This window comes from Monodon monoceros, unplaced genomic scaffold (genome assembly GCF_005190385.1).
Source record: "Monodon monoceros isolate NGI ecotype Baffin Bay Population unplaced genomic scaffold, NGI_Narwhal_1 Super_Scaffold_1, whole genome shotgun sequence".
NCBI classification, from domain to species: domain Eukaryota; kingdom Metazoa; phylum Chordata; class Mammalia; order Artiodactyla; family Monodontidae; genus Monodon; species Monodon monoceros.
The window spans coordinates 77,351,688-77,376,568 of record NW_021703765.1 but is presented as its reverse complement, the minus strand read 5'-3'; the positions used below and the strand labels follow the sequence as shown (position 1 = coordinate 77,376,568).

General features: G+C 48.4%; 2 protein-coding genes across 11 annotated transcripts in view; one reads left to right on the top strand and one right to left on the bottom strand.

The window, feature by feature from the left end:
- The window catches only part of CIT (citron rho-interacting serine/threonine kinase), a 169,569-nt gene extending 164,648 nt beyond the window's left edge, over positions 1 to 4,921 (top strand). The window contains exon 47 of the mRNA XM_029222385.1: positions 4,469 to 4,921. Within this exon, the coding sequence (XP_029078218.1) occupies positions 4,469 to 4,856 (388 nt within the window). The 3' untranslated portion in view covers positions 4,857 to 4,921. The remainder of the gene's footprint in view (positions 1 to 4,468) is intronic.
- PRKAB1 (protein kinase AMP-activated non-catalytic subunit beta 1) lies at positions 173 to 24,114 on the bottom strand. Of its 10 annotated transcripts, none has more exons than XM_029222324.1 (14): positions 23,745 to 24,114; positions 21,048 to 21,211; positions 19,752 to 19,845; positions 19,375 to 19,489; positions 17,160 to 17,293; positions 15,576 to 15,644; positions 14,853 to 15,323; positions 11,186 to 12,018; positions 5,482 to 6,731; positions 5,205 to 5,391; positions 4,921 to 4,997; positions 4,086 to 4,360; positions 3,623 to 3,761; positions 173 to 2,826 (listed from the first exon to the last, which is right to left on the bottom strand). In XM_029222324.1, the coding sequence occupies exons 1-7, from the start codon at positions 23,901 to 23,903 to the stop codon at positions 15,246 to 15,248; spliced, it is 813 nt and encodes a 270-aa protein (XP_029078157.1). In that variant the 5' UTR covers positions 23,904 to 24,114; the 3' UTR covers positions 173 to 2,826; positions 3,623 to 3,761; positions 4,086 to 4,360; positions 4,921 to 4,997; positions 5,205 to 5,391; positions 5,482 to 6,731; positions 11,186 to 12,018; positions 14,853 to 15,245. The 10 variants fall into 10 exon arrangements, with proteins under 10 accessions (XP_029078157.1, XP_029078167.1, XP_029078148.1 ...); XM_029222334.1 differs by having other exon boundaries at positions 4,921 to 5,391; positions 5,482 to 5,691; positions 6,520 to 6,731; XM_029222315.1 differs by having other exon boundaries at positions 4,921 to 5,391; positions 5,482 to 5,573; positions 6,520 to 6,731.
- Positions 24,115 to 24,881: the final 767 nt, after the last annotated feature.

Genomic DNA, 24,881 nt, shown 5'->3' with positions numbered 1-24,881 from the left:
AAGGATATCTTGCCAAACTGGCTGAAAGTTTCCCAATCTTCAAAGCTCAAGCCACTCATTTCTTTGGGATCTGCGGCACTGAAATGAGTCCTTTATAAGCATCAGGAAAATTTTTACTGCCCCCCCTTGGTAAAAGAAGAAATGAGGCCTTGAGTATGGGCTATATACTTTATTTATTTACTCTTGCTTGGAATGTCTTCTAAGTTTTTTCAAATAATACATTTGAACATTTCAAATAATACAACGTGGCAAATCAGCTCCCCCTTCCCCTCCCTGGGCGTGTTGTTGTCGCTATTGGTTTAGTGTCTCTTGTACTAAATCTGTAGTCTGTGTCCTTTGTTATGTGCAGCCATTGAAGTTTCTGCTTGGTTAGGGTAGTGGTCAGCTGAATGACTAGAAAGAGATTTCCTTAAATGCACCGAACCCGCCCTTTGCTGAGCGACTGTGTGTATTTATGCTGGGGCACACCTGCAGCACTCAGAGTCAGCTGTGGCTGACGGACGAGGCCTTGGAAGGTTTTTCCTGGGTATGTGACAGGCTTACCTGTGTGTGTCTGGCCTTACAGATCCCCAGGAATATGCAGGACTTCCTTTTGAGTGTTGTAGCTGGCCTCTTGTTTTTCCCAACTGGTCTTACTGCCTCAGGCATTTGCCATGTGAAGCAGTAGCCATTGATTTTTTTTTTTTTTTGGTAAACGTCTAGAGATAGGGCATTTCTAGAGAGGAAGACCTGAATCAGCTCAATTAAAAACAAGCCCTGAGGATGGTCTTTTTTCCAGGGAGGAGCCAGATAGGTCAGATAGTGACAGTTTTCCAAGGCTGGGGCTCTTGGGAAGCTCCAGTCCTAATGTACTCCCTCCAGTGGTTACCAGGGTGCTGGTTTTCACAGCTGGTTACAAGGCTGTTGCTTTCAAAACTACTGCAGATCTGGGGAGACAGGGGTGGTGAATATTGCACATTTTCTTGCATAAACACTCTCTGAATTGTTGCAAGACTTTGGTTAATTTCCAGAGTTCCAAAAAGTTGATTTTGACAATTTTGCCAGTGTTCTTGTTGTTTCTATGGAGAAGCAGGTTTTCGGGAGTCCTTGCTCGGCCATTCTGGAAGTGCTCTTCCCCTTCTTCTCAATACAGGCGATAGCGTACTGTGCACACTCTTCTGTGTCTTAGCGATTTGCTCCACGTCAGTATCCGAAGTATTTCTTCATTCTTTTTTTTTTACGCCTGCATAGCATTCGTTCACCTGCCTGTACCTTATTTAACTGCTCCTTTATCACTGGGTGTTTGGGTTGTTTCCAGTCTGTTGCTGTAGTAAATGACTTTGTACATTCATTTTGCATGCTTAGGAATCTATCTGGAGGATGAATTCCTACAAAAGGAATTGATGGGCGTTGGTAGTTTTGATAGATGTTGGTGAGTTTTCCTCCTTAGGGGCTGTACCCTTTAGTTATCCCACCAGCAGTGTGTGGAAGTGGAACTGGCTTTGTCTTGACACCCAGGGCTCGGAGCCAGATTCGGTTCGATGTGTAGGTTTGAGATGTGTAATTTTAAGATCCTGGTCCACAAAGGAGATAAGCTTATTTAACCCAGGGGAATATTTAATTGACCTAGGGTTTTAATTTTGTGGACTGGTTTACAAACCCCACATGTCTACCCTATTATAGAGAGTTATGTGGACCCCCTACCATGTGCCAGACACAATGTCTGGGGCTACACAGCTGAAGACAAGATGGTTTTTATTCTCAAGGGACTCAGTTTGGTGGAGGAACCACCTTTAATGTTATGAAATGCTGCTTAGATCTTAGAAAAGAGAGTCGTCAATTTAATGCTCTGAGACTATGTCCTGACGACTAGTGTCTGTTTCTTTTCTTGAAATGTAAGTGTTGGTCAGAAATGTTTGGTCAGTGTGATTTTAGTCCCAGGAACTTGCTGGAAAACCAGAAGTGCTGAATAACCAGCTGCTTCTCACTCTTTTTGGCTTGATCGTGCCTCAGGAGAGACTGCTCAAAGGGCTGTAGTCCTCTCCTGACAATGTCTAGATTTTATTTAGTTTCCAAGTCAGTCATGCCAAGAGCCAACCCAAGTACTGTAATTAGATTTTTCTTCTTTTCTCCACTGCCTCACTAGTTAGTTAGATGGCCAGGCACCTTCCTTTTGAGATGATATGGTGTCTCTGTAAGGAGTTAACTTCCTCTGTCGTGGAAAATGGTTCTAGTTCCTGTGAACAAGGGGCAGAAATAATGCTGCTGCTGTTCCTGCTGCGGCCGGGCATGTCTGGAGAACCAGCAGTTTCCTTTAGTTGCCTCTTGGCTTATAAAACCGTCTTTTTGCTGCTGTCTGCTTTGGGCAGGTCCAGAATGGAGAAGGCCAGCTTGGGAGAATGTGATTCACTGCAGGCTGCACCGCCCCCAGGTCTGTTTAGCAGAGCAGGAAATGTAACTCTTTGCAAGTAGAGCATTGGTTATTAAGGGATTTGGAGATGGAAAATGGCCCGCTCCGCCCAGAATGACGAGTGTTTTCCTTTATCCCATCAACCTAGGCTGACTTCCCGAATGGCCTTCCTTGAGCCACTTGTCTTCCTCTGGGCAGTGAGCTTGCTTTACGATGGGCCCCTGACACGCTTTATAATTTCTCTTCCATTACAAATCAGATACTCTTACTGGAAATTTCTTCTTTTGTCTTCTATATCACAAAGCCACAGGACAAGAGATGACGATAGCTCAGATTTCGACGTCTTGAAATCAAGGTTTATCTCAGATTTTACTGCTGCACACACAAGAAGGTTCTGGCTTTCTGAGCGTGGGTTGTTGGAATTTCCACATTTTCAGCTGCACAGGGAAGCAAGAGAATGAAATTATTTATAATGGACTGACCATTTAAGACAGTTACTCTGCTCTGTCCACCAATCTATTTTACCGAAGAGAAGGAACTGGCACACTTCTCCTGTAAAGGTCCAGAGAGTAAATGTTTTCGCATTTGCTGGCCACATGGCCCCTGTCTCATTTGCTCAACTTTGTTGTTGGACCACAGAAACCGGATGGGCGTGGCCATGCTCCAGTAAAACTTAAATAAAAGCAGGCATCTGTCTGGATTTGGCCCTCAAACTTGCTCTAGAGCCTCCCCTCCCCCACTGGGTCAGTGTCTTCGCTGCTCCGTTGCTTTCCATTTTGGGCACTGACAAAAGATTCCTTACAGTTAGGCCAATAATTAAAAAAAGTTTGGTTCCTTCCAAAGGGGAAGGATTTAAATATCAAGGATTAAGAGAGGCCTCTGGGAAAACCAGTGGCACTGTCTAATATTTAACTAACGACTTCACGATTTTGCTGCAAAAATTACAACACTGCTGGTGAAGGATGTCACCCAGCATGTTAGCATAGAATTTTGTTGAGAAAATTAGAGCACAATAAATCAGTGTGGGATTCATCCTTGGTTCATTCTTAGCATGTAACTGCAGTTGTAATTTAGATTTTAAAATATCTAGGTTAAAATATATTTCCCTGATTTCTACTTTTACTTTTCCAAGATAAAGCCCCAATCAATCAGATGTCTTCAAGCAACCTTCTCTGTGAAATAGTCTGCCTTTTCCCCGCACTAATTATGCTCAGATAACAAGGGCCTGAGTACCTTGGCTGTTCGTCAGGGTTGGGAAGGAACTGACGCCGAAGGCTGTGTCAGTCCTGTCTGTCTGTGTTTCTGGATCTTGCTTCTTCAGAGAGGTGGTTAGGGCCGTGTCTGGTCAGATCTTCATCTGACATACCCAGGGCTGGGTGGAGGGTTAGATTGGTCATACAAATTGTTCAGACATTTTCTGAGCCAGCTCTACTGTTTTCGTCTGCCCTCCTCAGTCTCCTAATTATATCAGGCCCGATCCCTACACCTCTGGCGTCAGATGCCCCAAACACTCTTGGAAAGCCACTTGGAAGGAGAGGTGACCCAACAAAGGCCCAGGAGTGGGGCTGCTTTGGCAGCTTGACAGCGATGAGTACAGGCTTAACCCCTCAAGGAAGACTTCCTCCTGTGCCCTCTAGGCCCTGGAAAATACTAGGGTCAGCGGGGTAGAATATGGGGAGTACGACGTCGCACTGACCTGCACTGGAATCGCAGCCTCTCTGTGTCTCCAGCTTCTTGTCTGTACGACGAGGGTCACGGCCGTTCCTAGCTTGCAGAGCTGCTGTTAGGGTGATCTGGCGAGTTAAGGTACCTGAAGAGCTTAGCACAGGGCCCGACACGCTATGGGCGCTCAGCAGAAAGCCTGTGTCGAGACCGGGAAGCCTGATTCCCCTCTGCTGTCACTGCTGCCTTCTTTCCCTGGCCTCACTGTCGACATAAGCGTCTCGAAGAATTCCCGGTGGGGGTCTTTTTCTAATAACGCGCAGTGAGATGGGGTCACAGGGTGGCCCAGAGGAGGAGGAAGCTGCCCCGTTGGGTTGTGATGGCTCAGCTCCCCACCTTCCTCTCCCGTTATCGCAGCCCCAACAAGCGAGGCCCGCCGACGTACAACGAGCACATCACCAAGCGCGTGGCCTCCAGCCCGGCACCCCCCGAAGGCCCCAGCCACCCGCGAGAGCCCGGCACGCCCCACCGCTACCGCGAGGGGCGGACGGAGCTGCGCAGGGACAAGTCTCCGGGCCGTCCCCTGGAGCGGGAGAAGTCCCCCGGCCGGATGCTCAGCACACGCAGGGAGCGCTCCCCTGGGAGGCTGTTTGAGGACGGCAGCAGGGGCCGGCTGCCTGTGGGAGCCGTGAGGACCCCGCTGTCCCAGGTCAACAAGGTGAGTAAGGCGCCCTCCTCATCCCCGAGGGGCCACTGTTGTAGGGAAGGGGCGCCGCTACCGTACTTCGGAGTCTGCGGGACTTAACAAGCTTAGGAAGAGAACGTCTTAAGAAGGGGCTTCCTGCTGCGCACATGGATAATGTGTGCACCTCAGACCGTAAAAGCTGCAAGGGCTATGGCATTCCCTTTCCGGAGGCAGCCAGCGTGCAGTTTCTAGAGATCCTCTCTGCATACAAACAAATACGGATGTGTAGTCACCCTTCTTAAACACAGGTGATAACATGCTATTCAAAAGGTTTGATGCCTTACTTTTTCAAACACATATACATCAACAGTTTCTCTGGAAGGCTACACCGAACTGGTAACAGTGGTTGCCTTCTAGAAGAACTCCGAACCTTTCAAAATTTTTAAATCACGTGCATGTATTTATTACCTGTGTAATTTTTAGGTTAGCAACTGAGAGAAGATGGAGGGACGTGCCGAAGACTAGGGGCCCCCCAAGTGCACGGGGAGGCTCCAGAGCATGGTGTCTCCTCAGCAGGCCAGCCGGTTCCAGGGGCCAGTTTTCTGGATTGCACTCTCCTGCTGCCATCCGCGGTTCACTGTTGGCACCCCTGCCGCTACAGGGAGGGGGAAAGCCGTTTAAATGCTTTTCCTTATCTCCTCTGATTTATGGATAAAATGGGGTGTGTAACAGTAGAAGTACTTACGTAGTGTTGGGGACTCTGCGGTGAGTTCCGCAAGCTCGGCTCACAGCAGGAAGGCGAGGCCTCGTGCTCCTGCACACCCCAGTCTGGGCTTCCTGTTTGCAAAGTGAGCACAGCGATTTCTGACCTCTGATGGCAAAACCCCCTCCTCCTCCTAGGTCTGGGACCAGTCTTCAGTATAAATCTCAGCCAGAAAACCCAACTCCTCTTGAACTGCAGGAAAACACCAACCGCACTATGGAACGCTGCTGAAGGGGACCCCAGTGCCCACGGCGCAGCTGGACCCAGACCCGCCTCAGCACGGACACCCTGTAGCCAGGAGGGGCGTGGGGCTCCTGGGAGCTGCCGGCACCCTCCTGCAGTCTACCCTCTTTGCACTTTGTTACTCTTTCAAAGCATTCATAAACTTTTGTACCTAGCTCTAGCCTGTACCAGTTCATCACAGGAAACCAACCGGGGGCTAACTACGACGTGGTTAGAATCCTAATTAATAGCTACTTTAAGATCCTAGGGTTGGTTGGGTTTTTGTTTTCCTGTTTTATTTTTATTTATTTATTTTTTAAAGACAACAGACTTCTTAATAGATTTGAATAGCACCGTATTTCCTGTTGTAGTCGTAGTCATTTGTAGCAGGTCACACAATCAGGTCTTTACTACCGACATGTATCGTAGAAGAGCCCCTGCCACTGGCTAACCTCCCACGCTCACCTAGGTCCACTCTCCTTCCAGTCCATCCTCACAGATGGCCCTGTCTTACCCAGGGTGACATCTTAGCCAAATGTTTACCGTTCTCATTGCCTTTGATGGCCTTGACGACTTCCCCTCCCACCAGCTGCGAATGTACGGAGGCCATCGGGCCCGGCTCAGAGGCAGTGACTTGGGGCCGAGGGGCCACGAGGAGCTTTTCCCTCCCTGCCCCTCAGCGTCACCCACCAGCCTGCTGTCTCCGCTTTCCATGTAGCTCTGGCCAGGAAAGCATGCAACAGACTTGCTCTGAGCCTGGCACCGATGGGGGTCCAGGAGGGGGCCGGGGGCACTCACCTCCTGTCCTGATGGCGCACTCTCCCTGGCTCCCCGGGCTGGGAAGAGCGCCCCAGGACTTCTGCATGGCGGTTCACTGCATGCGCTGCCCCCCGACCTGGCTGCCCCCTTGGGTTGCTCTGCCAATGCACTAGTTCCATCCCACAGCTCCCGCCGAACCGACACCCTCTGGGACTCGCCAACTCACCGGCCACAAGCTGCAGTCTGTAGCACTGAAAAAACAAAAACCAAACGCTCAAGCCTTACGACCAGAGAAGGATTTCAGCAAACCACACCTCACACTTCCACACCTCCCTGCCGATGCCCGCGCGGACAACTCTGCTCACACACAATCCACCAGGTTCTACCCCATGAAAACTGTGACTTCCCAAACGAGCCTCTCCCTAGGGCTAGACTAAGACCAGGAAGTTCGAGAAGGAAGCCGCAGCTCAACTCTCCCATCCCAGCCGGGCGGGGAAGCCCTCCTTAGGTGCCGTGCGGCTCACCCAGTTTCTCTCTCCCCTCCGGCGGTGCGAGGTTCCTGGCAACCGGTAAAGAACCAACTAGAGGCTTCGCAGTTGGCAAGCTAACTAGCGGCCTTATTTCTGCCTTTAATCTCCCACCAGGCCTCTCTTGCTTCTCCACACCTCAAACCACCAGGGCACATCCTAGGTAAGCTGACAGGTAGACCTGTTCCCACCGCAGCTGGCAAACGTGACCGCGTTTTAACCCCCGTGTCCACGGTTCAGCTCACTTTCCAGATTGCAACCTGGCCTGAGTCCCGGCTCCTTCCTGCTCGTCTCTTAACCGAAGTGCTTTCTTGTTTGAAACGCCCACGGCCCTTCCTCCACGTTGTCGCATCCTTGGCCAGTGTCATGCTGTAATGTTCTATGTGTTGCTTCGTCTTCGGGGTCACACTGCATCCCCTCCCTCCTCCAGGGCAGATCTGACTGAATGTTTGCTGAAGTTTCTGTCTCTTGGTCCACAAGTATTTGGAGAGGTCACTGGAAATTGGTGTTTTAGTCTTGGCATCTCATTTAGGATCTCCATGAGAAATGGGCTTCTTAGCCCTCAAAGTGTGTATCGTGTGTCTCATTTGTGAAATGCTTCCTGCTATAGAACTAGCTCAAAGACTGTACATATTTACAAGAAACTTTATATTCGTAAAAAAAAAAAAAAAAAGGAAATTGAATTGGTTTCTACTTTTTTATTGTAAAAGGTGCATTTTTCAACTCTTACTTTTGGTTTCAACGGTGGTAGTTGTGGACAGCCATCTTCACCGGAGTGCGGGGAGCTCCGTGTGACTACGGAGATGCCAGCAGGAAATACCATAACACGAAACTGCAAAGCTTACTAGCATAAATAAGATTCTAGGTCCAAAAGTACAGGCTTTTTCTTCATTACCTTTTTTATTCAGAATGAGGAAAAGATCACAAGGAACGGTTCTAGATCCACCTTGAGAGGAATGAACTCTGTTGAACAAATAGTCAAATAAAGCAATGATCTAAAATGTTTGCCTTAGTGCAAGACCTCTTCTTTTCTTAAGAGAGCCCATAAAAAGCCGAAGTATCACCACTGTCAGCCTAAGCTTGGGAGCGTGGCATTGGGACCGTCCTTCCCTTCAGGGGAGGCTTCTTCTAGGGGTGAGGGGTGGAGAGCCACAACCGGGCTCAGAGCAAGCTGCTCTCCTGGAATCAAGAGACCAGCGACGTTCTCTTCCAGAAGTGCGATGTTGTCGAACTTTGGTCATTCCTTCCAATGAACCATGAACTGGCTGTTAAGGTCACTTTATAGGACTGCAGAACTGCAAAGCTCCTCACGGCAGTCAGGCCACTCTGAAAGGATTACTGGAGAACGGACTACCCAGCTCTCCTATAATGCAGTTCATAACAAACAAACCAAAAAAACAGGTCACCTTTCAATTCCTCTCATCCATTAGGATAACGCCACTGCTTTTAATGATGTAGATTTCTGGAGGGAGGAATTCGGATCAAGGTAATTTAAAATGTAGATACTTGTCTTTTTAACTAAATGAATTTTTGTAGTCTGCAAGGTAAATTTTTCTAAGATGCTTTAGTTTTGTCAGTCTAAACTTTGTTGAGCTAGACAAACATTGGTTTTGGCAAACGGTAATTTTCTCATGGTTCCTGTTGCTTTCAATTTTTATTTTCCAATGAAGTAATCTGACCACAGTCAAATTCTGACTTGCAGGGTCGCAGCCGACTTGCCCTGTGACAGGAGTCGTACTTGCGATTCTATTCTGTTCCTCCTTTCTCTTTTACCGCTGGGGATAAAAATCTGCCAACTCTAAGAAAGAAAATAATTTCGAAGATGAACAATTCAAATGTTGGAACCTTTCTTTCCTTATAAAATTAGAAAAAGTCCACTGAATACCGCTTCAGTTATTGTCCTGAGGAATCTTGGCAGCCACGTTAACACTTCAAAAGCATAAGTAAATGTGGTTTGGTTCCGAGAGGAATGTGCCAGAAAGTTCTCTGGACCCTAAGCAAGGACCTCAAAGAAGCAACAAATTACTCAGCCACACCATAAACTGAGGCCCGGCCGTCCACGCTGCTATTCCTACCTCTTAAGCACAAAATTAGCCATCACATTTTCTGCTCCTACAACTTAATTTTCATGAGACTGAAGCAGCAGCTTGCAAAGCAAATTTCGTAACTGAAATTAGGATTTGGAGACTTGGGCCAAAAAGGGATGACGTGCTTAACAGGACTGACCAGCTAGTTTGTCTTCAGAATTGGGCCTCTTGAACGTGATTTGCTTTAGAAAATATTCATGCAGGTTTAAGTCTAAAGCAATAATGCTAGGAGGCCCACAGGGGTGGGACCAGCTAAGCTTTTGGTCTCACAATACAACAGACTGGCCTGCTCCAGTGGTTCTAAACTAGGGGTGACTTGGCTCCCTTCCCTTGAGGACACTTGACAGTATCTGGAGACATTTTTGGTTGTCACAACTGATGGTACTACTGGCACCTCATGGGTAGGGGCCAGGGATGCTGCTAAATACCCTACAAGGCACAGGTGGCCCGCATGCCCACCTTCCACAAAGTTACCAGAGGCCCAAATGTCAACAGTGCTGAGGCTGAGGAAGCCCGGCCTGCTCCAGTCAGCTTGGTTTCTTGGCAGTTTAAATGTTGCTCATGATGCCAAAAGCATGGAGACTGGGGCTCTGGGCACAGTGTTTATATGAGAAAATGTTTCATCAGTTGCCTGGTCAAACGTTGAGGCTTTTATCTTCCGAAGCTGGGAGGGCAGGGCAGTGGACATCTGGAACTGCACAGATGGCTTGGCTTTCTCTCGAGTCTGTCAATGATTAACGGAACTCCTGTTTGCCCTGGAGGGGTTGTTAGAGGTAAAGAACTCTGGAAATTACTTTACTGCTATACACAACTCAGCCTGTCCTTTCAGAGAACCACAAAAAGGGAAAATAAAGTCGATCCAGGGTACACACAACTGGAGCTGTCTCTTGTTCTCACTTGCTGTTGAGTCTTGCAGATGAAATGGGTGAATGCACTCCTGGCAGGTAGAGAAGGCTGGCATCCTCACCCAGGCTCAGGCCCTCTGGCTGTCTTTAGGACAAAAAAAGACGAGGCGGTTGTGGGAGCTGAGCTCAGTGGCTGATCCCAGAGGCAGGGCACTGGTTCTCCAAGGGTCTGACTCACAGCAGCGGTCACTCTTAGGAAGGCCCTTGTCGATGTTTTTACAATTAGCTGGAATGACTTGTACATATGTTTGTAGCTTACTGTTTTCTCCTGAAGACAATTATAATTGGCATCCCAGGGTAGAAGGCTCTAGCTTCTTTTCTCCACTAATTTGCTGATCAGGTGAGGTGCTAAAAAGCTGGATGGAGGGTTGAGTGGCCCAGAGACTTGGGTCTTCATCAGTGCACTCAAACTGTGTAAACACTGGTGGAGGGTCACGTATCAGGAGAATTGAGTTCACGCTCAGAAATGAAATCATGCTCATCTAGAAGTAACTGAGTTAAGCAAAATGAAATGTTGCTTCTCCCTAAAATGGTTGACTCTCTGACCTTAGCCATGCATGGCATCACTTTGGTGTTCTGTGTTTTCCCATCTTGGCCCTTGGCACCTTGGAGGATTCCTCACTGAGCTTACAGTGCCGGCACTTTTTCCTTTTCTGGCCCTTGACTTCCTGTCTGTGGCCATATCCCATTCATGGTGTAAAAGCTTTGTGGCTCCCAATGTGAAATGAAAGGGGCCCTAGAAATCATTTAGTGCTAACCCAACCCCTTCCATTTTTCAGGAGAGGAAACTGGGCTAAGAGAGGTCATGTGATTTGCCCAAGGTCACACAGCTAGTCAGGCACTGAACTGGATGACATCCCTAATCTCAGTCCAGTGTCCACACTCCGGGACAGCGGCTGGTGGGGGGGGAACGGCCAACTCTAACATGAAGCCAGGCTTTGACCAGAGGGAAGGAAAAGACGTTGCCTGGGTCCTTTGATCTTTGGTTTCAATATGCTGACATATGGTTGTTTACCTTGCAATACTACTTTACCCACTAGTAATTTAAAGACCTTACCTTTGGCTCCATAAATTCATTTGTATATACATTTCTGGAGGAAAAAAATATCTTCATTCAAAAGCAATTTCGGTTACACTTTAACCAACCATGTAACCCAGTCCTCACCCATAATAGAGAAAGCATTACCTGGGTCATAGGACACCTCAGTGTGGCTTTGCTCCTGTGATTTGGACCAAACAGGGTCTCCTGTTCCATATCCATGAAATAATCTCCATTACTTTTAGCTTCTTGGGTATAGAGACTTTCACCTAGGTCTGTTAGCAGTCTTCTGGACCACGGGGGACTTCCTTTTGTGTTGCTTCTTAAAGAAAATGAAGTCTTTTAGACACACGAACAGCTGTGCAGAATGCTGACACCCACGTCCCAGGGTTCTGTGGTTTTGGCTACATTTCCCCACCCTAGCAGTTACTGCCCTGGGAGTCCCCCGTGGCCCCAGGGCTGCAGAGGACTCTTACTGGGTTTACTGGCTCCAAATTAGTTTTTACACTGGATTTTTGGCTTGGCTTTATCTGAACTTTGTGAGTAGAGCCGATCTGCAGGTGAGATTTTCCAACATGATGTTTCCCCCTGCAGCCTGGGGCTGATGACTCCCTCTGAGCCCTGACTCAGGCCAGCAGCTAGATTCTCTAACTCCTCTTACAGAAAAGGCAGTGCTTTTCTGGGCCAACTCATGAAGCGGGCTTCCTATCCAGGTGAGGGTGTCAAACCCTGGTCCTGGAGGCCTATGACTGGGTCCTACCCCCCCACCCCACCCTCTGAGTCTCCACCATGGGGCCAGGGGCCACGCTCACAGCTCACCAACACAGCAACGGTTTCTTCAATTCTGGTACTTCAATATATCCCTTTTATACTTTAGAGCTTAGCTATGTATTTTCAATTATACTTCAAAAATATTTGATCCACAAAAATAAACTCAAAATGGTTTAAAGACCCATGTAAGACATGACACCGTAAAACTCCTAGAAGAGAACACAGGCGAGACACTGACATAAATCACAGCAGTATTTTCAGTCTCCCAAGGCAAAAGAAATAAAAGCAAAAATAAACAAATGGGACCTCATTAAACTTAAACTTTTTGCCCAGCAAAGGAAACCATCAACAAAATGAAAAGACAACCTACAAAATGGGAGAAAATATTTGCAAATGATGCAACCAACAAGGAGTTAATTTCCAAAATATACAAACAGCTCATACAACCCAATACCAAAAAAACAAACAACCCAATCAAAAACTAGGCAGAGGACTTGAACAGACATTTTTTTCAAAGATGACACAAGCAAAGATGCTCAACATCGCTAATTATCAGAGAAATGCAAATCCAAACCACAATGAGGTAATACCTCACACAGGTCAGACTGGCTATCATCAAAAAGTCTACAAATAACAAATGCTAGAGAGGGTGTGGAACAAAGGGAACCCTCCTACACGGTTGGTGGGAAGGTAAATTGGTGCAGCCACTGTGGAAAACAATATGGAGGCTCCTCAAAAAAACCTAATAGAACTACCACATGATCTAGCAATTTCACTCCTGGGTATATATCCAGAAAAAAATGAAAACACTAATTTGAAAAGATACACGTACCCCATGTTCACATCAGCCCTACTTACAATAGCCAAGACATGAAAGCAACCCAGGTGTCCATCAACAGACGACTGACTTAAGATGTGGTGTGTATACACATATACACACACACACACACACACACACACACACAGAGGAATATTACTCAGCCATAAAAATAAATGTTGTCATTTGCAGCACCGTGGATGGACCTAGAAAATATTACGCTTAGTGAAATTAAGTCAGAGAACATAAATACTATATGCTATCACTCATCTGTGGGATCTAAAAATAATACAAATGTATACACAAAACAGAAACAGACAGATACAGAAAATGAAATTATGGTTACCAAAGGGGAGAGGGAGGGGAGGGACAAATCAGGGGCACAGGATTAACAGGTATAAACTACTATACATAAAACAGATAAGCAACAGGGATCTACTGCATAGTACAGGGAATCATACCCAGTATCTTGTAACAACCTACAATGACACACAAGCTACAAAAAATAGTGACTCACTATGCTGTAGACCTGAACCTAACACAATACTGTAAAATCAACTATACTTCAATAATTTTTAAAAAATAGAAAAAAGTTTTGATTCAGTTTTGGATAGAGGATTTTTATGTATTTCCTTAGTCTACTTAAATAATCCCTCCAATCCCTAAATCTAGGGTTCCCACATCACTTGGGTTTTCACAGTGAGACGGCTAATTACCCAGCTAGGAATGCCTTCTAAGCTTTCTCCACCTCAAGTGGACCAGATGACCTGAGGGGTTCCCCTTTCTCTCAAATTTATTTACGTTTCCTGATGCCTGGGAAGAAAAGGCTTATTACTAAAGGGACACTGTAACCTTCCATCTTTTTGGTAGAAGGGACAGAGGCCCTTTTAGCTGGGAGAACAGCTGACTCCAGAACATCCTGGTGTCTTCCAGGAGGGTGTCATGATCCCAGGCTCCCCTGTGGTGCTTGTCAATGAGCAAGAAGCAGCAGGACCTTGGACCGAGGATGCTGCCAACTTGCGCAAGCCAGGGGCCTTCACTGCTGCTTTTCCTCAGCTTCCCCTGTGGTCGAGCGGTTCCATGGGGCTCAATTTTACAGCCTCTTAAAAGCCTTTAATCTGTGTGCAGAATAGGTGGGTCAGAGAAAGGCCCTCAGCCCGGGAGGGAGCCGAGCTGCCCTGTCCACTCACCCCAGAGTGCCACAAGGATGGTACCATTTTCAATGTGTGCCAAGGCGGGAAAAAGACTGAAAAGCACTGCACTGAATAAAGCTCGGGGAGAGCTCCAGTCTCTTCTCCAAATGACTGCACGAAATCAAACCTTCCTCCAAGTGCACGTCTGTTATCTTTACAAAGCTTTATTGAAACCTGTACATCAAGGTGACAGTAATTCAGTGTTTTGGAAACAGTAACAAAAAAGGGTATCCCAGACCCAGGTTCGCCAAATAAATATGAGACACCAGGGATATGGTTCCTCCGTCTCCCAGCAGGAACAAAGCGCAGGACGACAGCTTCCACCGACCTGGGGACAGGAACCTTGCTAACGGGCACGTCTCCGGCATCTCCAAGCCGTGTGGAGAGGTTCGCTTTGGTCCAAAGGATGATTTCCTCACACAAATTCAGAAGGCTGCCGCAAGTTCTAATTTCCTTCCAGAATAAGCAACGGCAATTGCTACAGCCTTCTTTGCTAAGGAGGGACCAGAGGTCCCAAGCAAGGTGGCACAGGCTAGGGTAGGGTGCCTCTCCAAAATCTGCGTGCTAACACTGTCACCTCATTACAAATCGAACAAAAAGCTGGACAACCTTCCAGCTAGCAGCGGTCAGTCCGCAGGATCCTCCAGCTTAACGGAGATATCTGGCCATGGTTTTCCAAGTCTGTTCTGAGAACAGATTATTGCTGAGCACAGGTCACATGATCTATAGTCTAGTTGGGGTGATTTAAAAATTGCCCTAAGGCTGTACAGTCAGCCACCTCTGGTTAAAAAAAAATACTTAGTGCACATAAGTGTAAGAAACAATTGTAAAACTTCATCTGGAAATTAGACAGGTTCTAATTTCTACAGAAATTATACCTCCCTGTAGCAGGGAATGGAAGACGATCTATTGCTCTGAATTCAGAGGAAAGGCAGGACCAATACCATACTCGCCGTTAGGTCCACAGCCAGGCCTCAGCAGGGACAAGTCAAGACACACACACAAGATGAGAAATTCTGTGCGGCCTCGGTACCTGCTTCCCGGATTTCCACCAGCAAAGTGGCTTGGGTTCCTTTTTGGCTTAAGAAAAGTCTCCGTGACCAGTTCAGAGGATGTAAATTTAGACCTGCACCGCCCTCTGCACTGCGGTGTGGGGTGCAGACCGTCTGCTCCCCCTCCCCGCTCAGCCTTGATGAGCCCCAGGGCTCACAGCCACCGCGTGCTAAGAGGACTGTTACAGTCTGAGGCGCTCCAGGAGCTGCTGTGTCTGGAACAAACCTTCAAGTAGGAGTAGAGCGGGTACGAAATGTCTTCTAAAGAGCATGAAATGGGAAATTTACAGTCCATCCTGTCTAGCGAAAAGCATGCACGCGTGGAGCCCGGTGGTGCACACTGCCCCCTGGGGCCCACGGCTGGCCCCAGCTCTTCATATGGGCTTGTATAACAAGGTGGTGACGTATTTTTTCTTGTACCGGTGGGTCGCGCTGAGCACCATCACTCCGTCCTGAGGAAGAGGCGGAAATCACCAAAGGCAGGACTAAGTCAGGAGGCTCAAAGTTTAGGGAGCGTGAGAATCATCAGGAGGCCTGAGTAAAAGCAGGTTCCTGGGCCTCCCTTCGGAAGAGGAGCCTACGGGTCTGGGTCAGGTCCCGGAAGCCGCCCTTCAGGTAAGTATCGATACTGCAGGTAGTGCCATCGCTAGGGGGCCTCAGAGCACACTTGGAGAAACAACAGTAAGTAACAAACACGTCCTTACCTTAATGGAAAGTGCATAGAGGTGGTTCAGCATGACGTGGTTGGGCTCAGGGAGCAAAGCTGGATCACACTGCGGGGGAGCAAAAGCAGAGGTGTGCACTTCAGATTTGGAAATCAAGATTCTCCCGTGTTTCACGGCACTGGATTTCAGAGGGAAGGAGGCAGGCTCTCAGGCCCCTTTCTTCCTTGTCAGGCAGTGAAAGGGCTTGTGCACGATGACTGGGTGGGCGAGGGGTCATGCCTGGTGCTCCAACTAAGGGGTGCTCTCGGGGTCTGCTGGGCGCACTGGTGTGCATCTCTGGCCAGGCTTCATCTAGATTGTGGGCCGTGGCTCTGTCCTCTCTTTGGAGGAGGGGCAGGAAGAAAGCCGTGCAGTGAAGGGGCTTTTAGCAAAAGCGGGAAGAAATGATCAATACTCAACGCTCCTGAGCATTGTGTTGCAAACTCTTGTCTCTGAGACTCAGACGGGGAGCCTGAAGAATGCACTGGATGACTGGGGGAGGGGAGAGGCGCTCTTACTCCGTAAGAGCTCACATACGAGGCAATGTTGCCACACCTTCCTATTTTTTCAGAGAAGCCAGAAATCCAGGTTTGTTTTTTTTTTCCCCCAGCGTACACTCCCCAATTTTATAAATGCTAATTCAAAACAGAAAAAGCATCCAGTAAAAGCCGGCTCAGCTGTCAGATGTGTGCTTGGGGCGGGGTGGCCCCAAGAACAGCGAGTCCCCGGGGGACACACCGTGACTGCTGCGGGGATGCCTGCACGTATACACCTCCAGCCCCCTGCTCAGCACACGTGCACCCACTTCTGTGTGGCGTCTAGAGCAGCAGCAGTCACCTGATCACCCTGGAGCGTCTGCCTGTTAGGTGGTGGCCTGGACAAGGCTGAAGAACACCTGGACTCCCAAGAATTATGGCTACGCTGCACAGTCCAGAGCCGGGGAACCAGGCAGCTCAGGTCAAACGGGATGGAAAATCAAACGCGGGGAATAATGGGGTGCTCTTCAGGATTCAGCAGGAAGCACACTTCTTTTTATAAGTAATAACAATTTCCCAGAGGCAATGTGTGTTACCCACATACCCCAAATTTTGATCCATGAGCCCTGAGGTTTCTGAAAGCAATTTGGTGATTAAAACTAGATTCTGGAACTTCCCTGGCAGTTCAGTGGTTAAGACTTCACGCTTCCACTGCAGTGGGTGTGGGTTCGATCCCTGGTTGGGGAACTAAGATCCCATATTCCGAGCGCGGCAAAACAAACAAACAAAAAAGATTCTAAAATCTGGGGGCCAGAGGAGGAATTCCACCATGCAGCTTACTGAGAAGAGGCAGTTATGTATTTTGTCATGAAATTTGAGGTGGGAGTGGAACACAAGAGGAAGGGCTCAGAAAGGCTTTGTGGGATGGGGAGGCCCACTCTGGGAACATCTTGTGAGTAGCCCGTTCCCACGTCAGAGGGGGACTCCGGCAGTTAACACCGATGGGTGACATTTAACATTTTCACGAGCTGCCTTGCAAGATGTGCACAGAGGGGAGCAGCTGAACGTGACCGTGGAGGACGGTCTGGGCAGATGTCTGGTTACTCACTGAAATCCCCGTGTCCTTGTTCAGGATGACCTGGAGAAGATGTGGCGGGAGGATGGGTGGTGCTTTAAACCGCTCCTCTGGTTTCCAGACGTAGGGCTCCTGATGGTAGGGTCCTGGTGGGGAACTGGACAGCTCTGTTGGGAGATGGTGACAGAACACTTACTTGGAAAATTAGGAGTCCTGGGAACAGTCTCAATTTGTGGTGACATTTAGTTTTCCATGTCTCCTGTTCCCTCAGTACAGATTTATATTCTCTTGAAGGATATACTGGCCCCAAGGGGGAAGAGCAGAGGCAATGAGAAAACACTTCTGGAATTTGAGTGACAGGCATAAAACTCAAGTAGTGAATTCAGACGCTCTGGTGGCAGACAGCAGTCGTGGCAAAGCAGTGAGTCTGGGATCGAGTCGTGGGAAGCTGCCCACAGTGACCTGAGCCAACAGCCACCGCAGGCCGACGCGTCCTCCTCGCTGCAGGCCGGGCCGGCAAGTGCGGCCCAGAAGCTCAAGGCTTCTAGGGAGGCTTATGTGGCTGGGCCCAAGTGAGGCACACCAGCAGCCAGAATAAAACCGAAGACAAAGCAGCCTGTTCACACAGAGGCGCCGGCGCATTTCAAAACTAAAACAACGAAAAGTTGAAGACCTGACCTCTAAAGGCTCTCTGCCTCCAGTGCTCTCCGGTTCCTCTTAAACTCATGCTGGAGTATCCCCATTATACAGATACATTAAGAAGCTTCTAGAAGTGCAGTGCTCCGTAAGCTTCGAAGCTGCTCACTCAGCGACATTTGGCCAGCTGGTGGGGACTGAGCTGTGATCCAAAGGACACCTGGGATGTGTCTGGCCGCCGAGACTCGTGCTGTCCCCGTAAAGCTGAGATGGCTTGGCTCCGCCATTTCCTTCCACGTCATTCTCTAGGGGACAGACTCCCTTCACACAACCCAGCCCTATCACAGCAGGAAACTGAGAAAGGCATTCAGTGCAGAAAACTGAGCCTTTAGGAGTCAATATGTATTTTGAGAAAGGGAGTGTCTAAGTATGAGAACAGTATGGAGAGCCTGAAGTTGGTTTCCCAGCAGTGAGGGGTCAGCTTCCTTTCCCCAGGTAAACCTCTGCTGCACAACCTTGACTAAAAGCTTTGGACTGTGGCCTAAAATTTCACTTATCAGCCAGTAAGGGGTATCTGGGCATTTCCCCCACCCCCCAATTCCCACCTGTCTGAATAAAACAGAAAGGACTTCTTTAAAAGACCAGTTAGCTATCCAGAGCAGAGAATGCTATTTTTGGATTTCCAATTCCTGCTCAATAACATGACTTGTCAGCCACGTGGTCCACCTGCCAGTGTGAGTTCTGAGCTGAAAAAGAGTTAAGAGATCCTGGGGGCAGGACCTCCAGGCCCAGGCAGGTGACAATGAAGAATCATCCTGTGAACTGAACCCGTTTTCCTAGACGGTCAGGCACAGTCCCGGGGAACCTTCACTGCTTCCCATAGGGGTCCTGGGACGGTTTGAGGCCCTGCAAGAAGGGGCAGTGCAGCTGGTGTGAACACTGTCGATGCCAACGCATCCTTCTCCCTGCGTAGCACATACTGTTTCCAAGCAGTTTCTTCCTGTGGGTTTGGATGCAAAGCAATTTACTGAAAGTTCGATGATCGGATGACTCTTGGAAGATGGGAGAGTTTTACTAGGACCATACTGAGCAGGTTGTGCTGTGTAGCCTGTTCTGTGGTGAGCCTTACCCCCCCACACACCCCCACCAAGAAGGGATTCTGACAAGGTGCTCATGGACCACGCAAATGATGCCAAGGTCACTGAGGGGTCAGTTTATCACCTGTCGGGCTGAAACTCTCCAGGTGCCCCGAGCAGGCTGGCTTCCCCAGTGCTGGCCCCTCACCAACCCGATGCAACTCTCTAGGGCCTCTTAGGCCTGCCTTGGCACAAGACCAAGCTCTGGTTCCGTTTCCAGTGTCTGCTCTCTGTGGCCAAGCAGACCTATGGAATCCTGGAGATGACCCAAAAAATGACTTACGGGTCCCTCAGAGCTAGATTTTAGAAACCTGACCTGACACAGAGTTAGGAATTAGTTTTGTGGCTCTTTGGGGAGCTACGGACACCCACCGATTGGGCGGCTCCCACTCAAGAGCGAGAGGCAAGAGAAACAAGGTATTTCTAATCTATACAGCCCCCACCGGCACACACGTGGTAAAAATAACTGCTCATACCAGACACGTCGGAGCACTTTTGGGAATCCACCATCAAAGCATCAAATACTTCAAAGTCAGTTTTCTTCACTTGAATGATGTTGTTTACTGTGCCAAGCTGGCTGGTCACTATTGGCTGGGAAAAGACAGACAGGCAGAAATCACAACGTGGAAGGTCTCTAGAGGTGTCTTTAGAGGATCCAGCAGCCCTGGCTGGAAGGTCTCATCTCCTGGCTGGCCCACCTGCTCATCTCAGTCAAGGATGCCAGTAGGCTGACAAGGAGCGCTGCTATCTAGCTCGGCCACGCACAGGGACTTCGACCAGCAGGACAAAGGGACCTGACAACTTGTCTGGATTGTGGGGGCGGCCAGAGGACCAAGGGCGGGAGGAAGGGTACCTCAGAAGGGTCGTGTGTCCACTGACCATCCACGAAGAACTTGTACTGATGCTCTCCTTCCGGCAGGTCCAGGATGGCTACAAAGTTATTGTGGCTGCAAGAAAAAGGGAAGCAGACGATGTTAGCGGGGTGGGCTGCCCTCTTAGCTGACTTGCAAAACCAGCCACGGAACAAAACAAAACTTCCACGTAAAATCAAGGGTTCAGCTGCACGAGAAATAAACATTTTTCACCAATTTAGACAATTCAGTATAATGATCTCAATCTAGAAAAGCTACCAGGAAGCGGCATCGTAAGAGGTTTCCTGGAAAACTCGCTTTGCTCAAACACCAGGAGTCCACATTCCTACCATCAAAAGGTCAACGAACAGTCATTCGTCCTCAACTTGTGAGCAAAATAACACCTGGCAGCCTGGACGCCAAGAAGGATGGTGGCACAAGATAAACAGCAAGCTGCCCGCCAAGTTCTACCCTTTGCTAGCTTGCCCAGCTCAGGACAGAGGATCAATTTCACAGGCTGTACAAACAGTTCCCTAAAGCAACTCCTATAACTACTAAAAAAAGGGTTCCACGAAACCTCTCTCATTTGATTGTTTTGTTCTTCCGGCTAGCATGCCTTGTAACTGGGCTGAGTGGCTCCCTCCTACACCAACTGGACCCCTGGAAAAGCAGGCGGCTCCTTATCAAGAACCAGGCCTGGCCCAGCAGGGCACGATTTCTTCCTTTGTTTCATCAAGAGGACTTACTAGTGAAGATGCTTTTCCCCTGACAATCTGAGACAGCCGTCCATGCTAGGGTGTCTGAGCAAGTGTTTGGCTATAGTCGTGCTAATGGCGCCTACATAATGTGTACTTTCAAACAAAAGTGATACAGAGTCCAAGTTAGAAGGAAGCTCGGAGATCATCTGGTCCAACGTTCCCTTCTCACAGAGAGGAACACTGAGGCTCGGCTCAGCCAACAAGGACTCAAATCCCGCTCTGTCCACTGCGCTAGGAATAGAGTTCTCTTTCTGAAAAAAGTCCTGCCTGAACAGATACAAAGCTAGAATATCTGAAGTGAAAGGTGTCTGTGAAACGGAAATGCTCATAACTGTGCAACGTTTTCTTCTAAGTGTGCTCTAAACCTAGCACGACTCCTTGGTGTGTGAGATTTGAACCCTGTGAATGATTAAGCACAACTGTTTTTCCATTCAGCATCAACTTTATAAAAACATCCTCTTCTATTCACCCACAGGAGTCCTTCAGAAACCAGAGTAGCCCTGGGTTAAGACAAGTAGATGAACACACCCAGGCGATTACCTTCTTGTGAGGGGAAGTTTACTCCAATTGTTGAAGGACCCAGATAAGTAAACTTCCTTTCCGCCCCCCGTCCATCGAAACACAGTTGGCCGAGCCTGGGCAGGAGCTTTGTCGTTCACTTCCAGATCGTGCTGCCAGGCCAGGAACTCCTCCTTCTCCGGAGCCTGGAAGCAGAGCGCTTGACTCAGGAACAGGAAGCCATTAGTGAGCTCCCTGCAAGAGACAATTACCCTCATACTGACAATTCATTCTAAAGAGGCAGCTGTCACTACCCAGGTTCATATTCCGGCTCGTTAACTCACTTGCAAAATAGAGATAATAAAAGCGCCTATTTCTTAAGGTTACTGTGAAGGCTGAGTGAGACAAGACAGCCCATGTAAAAAGCTCTGCATAGTGTCGGACCCAGAGTAGGCGCTTCGTAATTATTAGCTACTGTTACTGCTGTTATTCAGGAGATCGTCGTCAAAAAACTAGAAGTTATAAAGCTCACTTACAAGAAGGCAGTGAATGAATTTGAGATTAGCTTAATAAATGTCATTTTCCTCCCTTAATTAAGCAATATTTGAAGTACATGAAAATTTATTAGGGACAATTCCAGAGCTGTCAACTTGAAAACTGGCAAGCCCAGGTGCTGAGGAAGGCAAAAGCTAATCACTGAGTGCTGTCCAGGCACCAGGGAGAAAAACATAAGACAAAGACTGACGTTCATTACGGTAAACAGTAACTTCTTATATGGGCAGCGCTGTATAAAGGAGGTGTTCCGGGACGAGAGACAAAAAACACATCTGACTCTGGGTGTGGTTTTGGATCTCTTACATTTTTCCTAGTCAGAAGCCAAAGAGCAGGAGTTCTAGGCTGTGATAGACTCTTAAAAGGTCTGGAGCAGGTTTCTAGCACCTTCAATTCAAATGCTGACCTGAGCTCATTTAAAAGATACCTGCATTTCTGTGACCTTTAACAAAATTTACAGATTAAAGAATAACAGACTGCAATCACTTTCCACTGAGGGTGTGATAACTAGCCACAGCCAAAATGGTGAGCAAGTATAGTTAAAAGAAGTCACGACTTTTTTTTTTTTGTATCCGAGCATTCAATCCAGTGTGTCTGCTACATCATTTCAGTAACTTCTGTGGAAATGATAATGGAAATTATTTAAATCATTCTCTACAGATCATCTGTATGCTAAACATTTCTTATAAGAGTTCAACAAAAGAACAAAAGAACAAGTATTTCTTAAAGAAAGTAGTTTGATTCTTACGGTATCTTAAATAGCTGCCCTTGGGCCAAAATTATTTCTAGGGGAAGAGATGTCAAATCATTGGATAAACAGGATTCCAAAGTTCACTTTGCACACAGCTTCAGGAATACAACAAATTCAGAAAGCAAGTTGAAATCACAGGCTGGAGGGCCGAGTAAAAGCAGACTCTTTAGGGGTTTCCCTGGTGGTGCAGTGGTTGAGAGTCCGCCTGCCGATGTGGGGGACGCGGGTTCGTGCCCCGGTCCGGGAAGATCCCACATGCCACGGAGCGGCTGGGCCCGTGAGCCATGGCCGCTGAGCCTGCGTGTCTGGAGCCTGTGCTCTGCAAGGGGAGAGGCCACAGCAGGGAGAGGCCCGCGCACCGCCCAAAAAAAAAAAAAAAAAAAGACTCTTTATAGGTTAGCCTCAAAGCCAAGATTCAGGTGAGGATATAATAATGCGATCACCCAAGCCAGCATCTGAGGGAAAATGAGTACAGCTGGGATGAGTTGCCAATTAGCCTAATGGGCAATGATGATCAGTAGGCAACTAGATACTAACAGAATGTGTGTGGGGGAGGGGGAAGAGGTGCTTGTCATCTTTCCTAAACCTACTTGTTGCAGTGCCCTTTAAGTATTTAGTTGTTCATTTCTTTAGGATATACCACATACATATCAGCTGCCAGAATCACTAAGTATTCTTGGACCAGGCTCTGCCCCTAGAAACTGACCACATCAGGTGGTTAGCAGGAAAAGTGGCTGAAGCAGGAATGGAGAACCTGTCTTTAGAGTTTTTAATGAGTTAAAGCAGACCGCAGCAGGACGCCCAAATCTGGCCTGCAAAAATGTTTGCTTTGGCCTGTTTAAAATATTAAGTCATATATAAACAATAGGAGAGAGAAGCCGAGCAGCTGGCTGCCTCCTTCAGACTGATGTTTCACTTACTCACTGACCTCCGGAAGTCAAATTACTTTTCTATGCCTGCTCTAAAGGGTGAACCACAACTTTTCAGCAGAACTAAAGACCTCTGGCAACTGCAGTCAGCTGTTCGACTCTACGTTCACCTTACACATGTTCTGCTTTATCTCCAAAACTGAAAGTTAACTGCAAAACTATTACAAAAAGCGCCAGTCTGCGTAAAGGTGGTGGAAGATTTCTCAGAGCTGTGAAATTAATCATACCTAAGAGAAAAGCAGAGACTGGGACTCAATTACCGCTAGAGCCACGATCTTAATTAATTAAGAATTTGAACCTGTCTCAGAGCTGCCTCTTCCTTAATGATGTTAAACGAAGTGAATTCCTCCTCCCTCAGGGTGACTTTCTCATATCGGTAATTAGACACAGGTTCCGGAGCTGCTAAGAGGATTCTCTCACTTCTGATGATAAGAGGGGATACGAAGGGAAGGCTCTAGGAGATTTCAACATTAGTCAAGGGGAATCAGATTCCCACACCCCCATCACCTTGATTTCCTCGGAGTGGAAGAGGTCAGCGTCCTCGGGGCTGTCCATCAGGATCTTGGGCCTGTCCCCATCCTTGGAGCCCCCCGAGCTGTCCCCTCGGGGCGTCTTGTGGCCGCCCTGCCGGTCCAGCGCAGCGCGCTCGCTGCTCGTGTTGCCCATGGCGGAGGTAGCCGGACAGGGGGCCTCACTCCAAGGGAGGGACAAGTGACTCCCGGTACCTCCACCAGGACCCTAGGAAGGAGTCGGACCACCGGGTACCACACCCCTCAGGCTAGGATACGGGGTCGGGATCCGGCTTGGGCCGGGTAGCAGGGCTGCCGAGGTCTCACAAATGCGCTTTACCTGCTGCTCAGGCCGCCGCAGAACGAACACTCCGAACGCTAGGAAAACTCGACTCTCTCCCAAGACCTCCCCCACGTCTTAACAACTTCCGCTTCCGACACTTGCGCAAAGCGACCCAACCCACAGGGTTGGGAGTGGCTGCGGTGGGAGAAGCGCGCGAGGCGAACTTGACCTCACTTCCGCTTCCGGTCCAGGTCAGCGCGTTGGCAAGCACCCAGATGGTCCCGGCGGGCTCCGGAGGGCGCAGTCGCAGTTGGCCGCTCCGGCCGGTCCAGGACGTGGCTGCTGAGGGCCAGCAGGGGGCGCAGAAGCGCGCAAGCCATCTGGGCCGCCCTCCCCGCGCTGGGATGAGCTATGGTGTTAGTTATCTCGGTTACTTTTGCCCGCTTCCAGTTGATTCTACACTTTACAGCCAAAGGGGTCGTTCTAAAGGGCAAATCTAATTAAGACTCCTTAAAGCCCTTTAATGCGCTAGCTTTCACGCCTTTGAGTGCCTTAGAATCACGTGGAGTGCCTGTTTAAAATGCAGATTCACCTGCCCCTAATCCCCAGAAATTATGATTCCAAAGCTCTGGCGTGGGGTCTGCATTTTAATAAGCACTCCAGGTGATTCTTATGCAGACAGTCTTGCAGGTGTTTGAGAAAATGACAGACCATTAAACTCTCTGGAAACTTCTCACGTCTAGTAGCTTGGGGGTTGTAAAACGCTGGAATTATTCGTGTATTTTCAAAAAATTGAGTGCACAGCCTTTTGACAGGTAATTTTGCAAGCTATTTTAAAATCACTTCGAACAC

What these genes read in the sequence shown, in the direction of transcription:
- PRKAB1 (XM_029222298.1), bottom strand. Translation starts at nt 23,903, where the DNA reads ATGGGCAACACGAGCAGCGAGCGCGCTGCGCTGGACCGGCAGGGCGGC. An exon ending in TCCACTCCGAGGAAATCAAG is followed by an intron (nt 21,212 to 23,744) that starts GTGATGGGGGTG and finishes CTCTGCTTCCAG; the next exon opens with GCTCCGGAGAAGGAGGAGTT. An exon ending in GGACACACGACCCTTCTGAG is followed by an intron (nt 19,490 to 19,751) that starts GTACCCTTCCTC and finishes GTCTTTTCCCAG; the next exon opens with CCAATAGTGACCAGCCAGCT.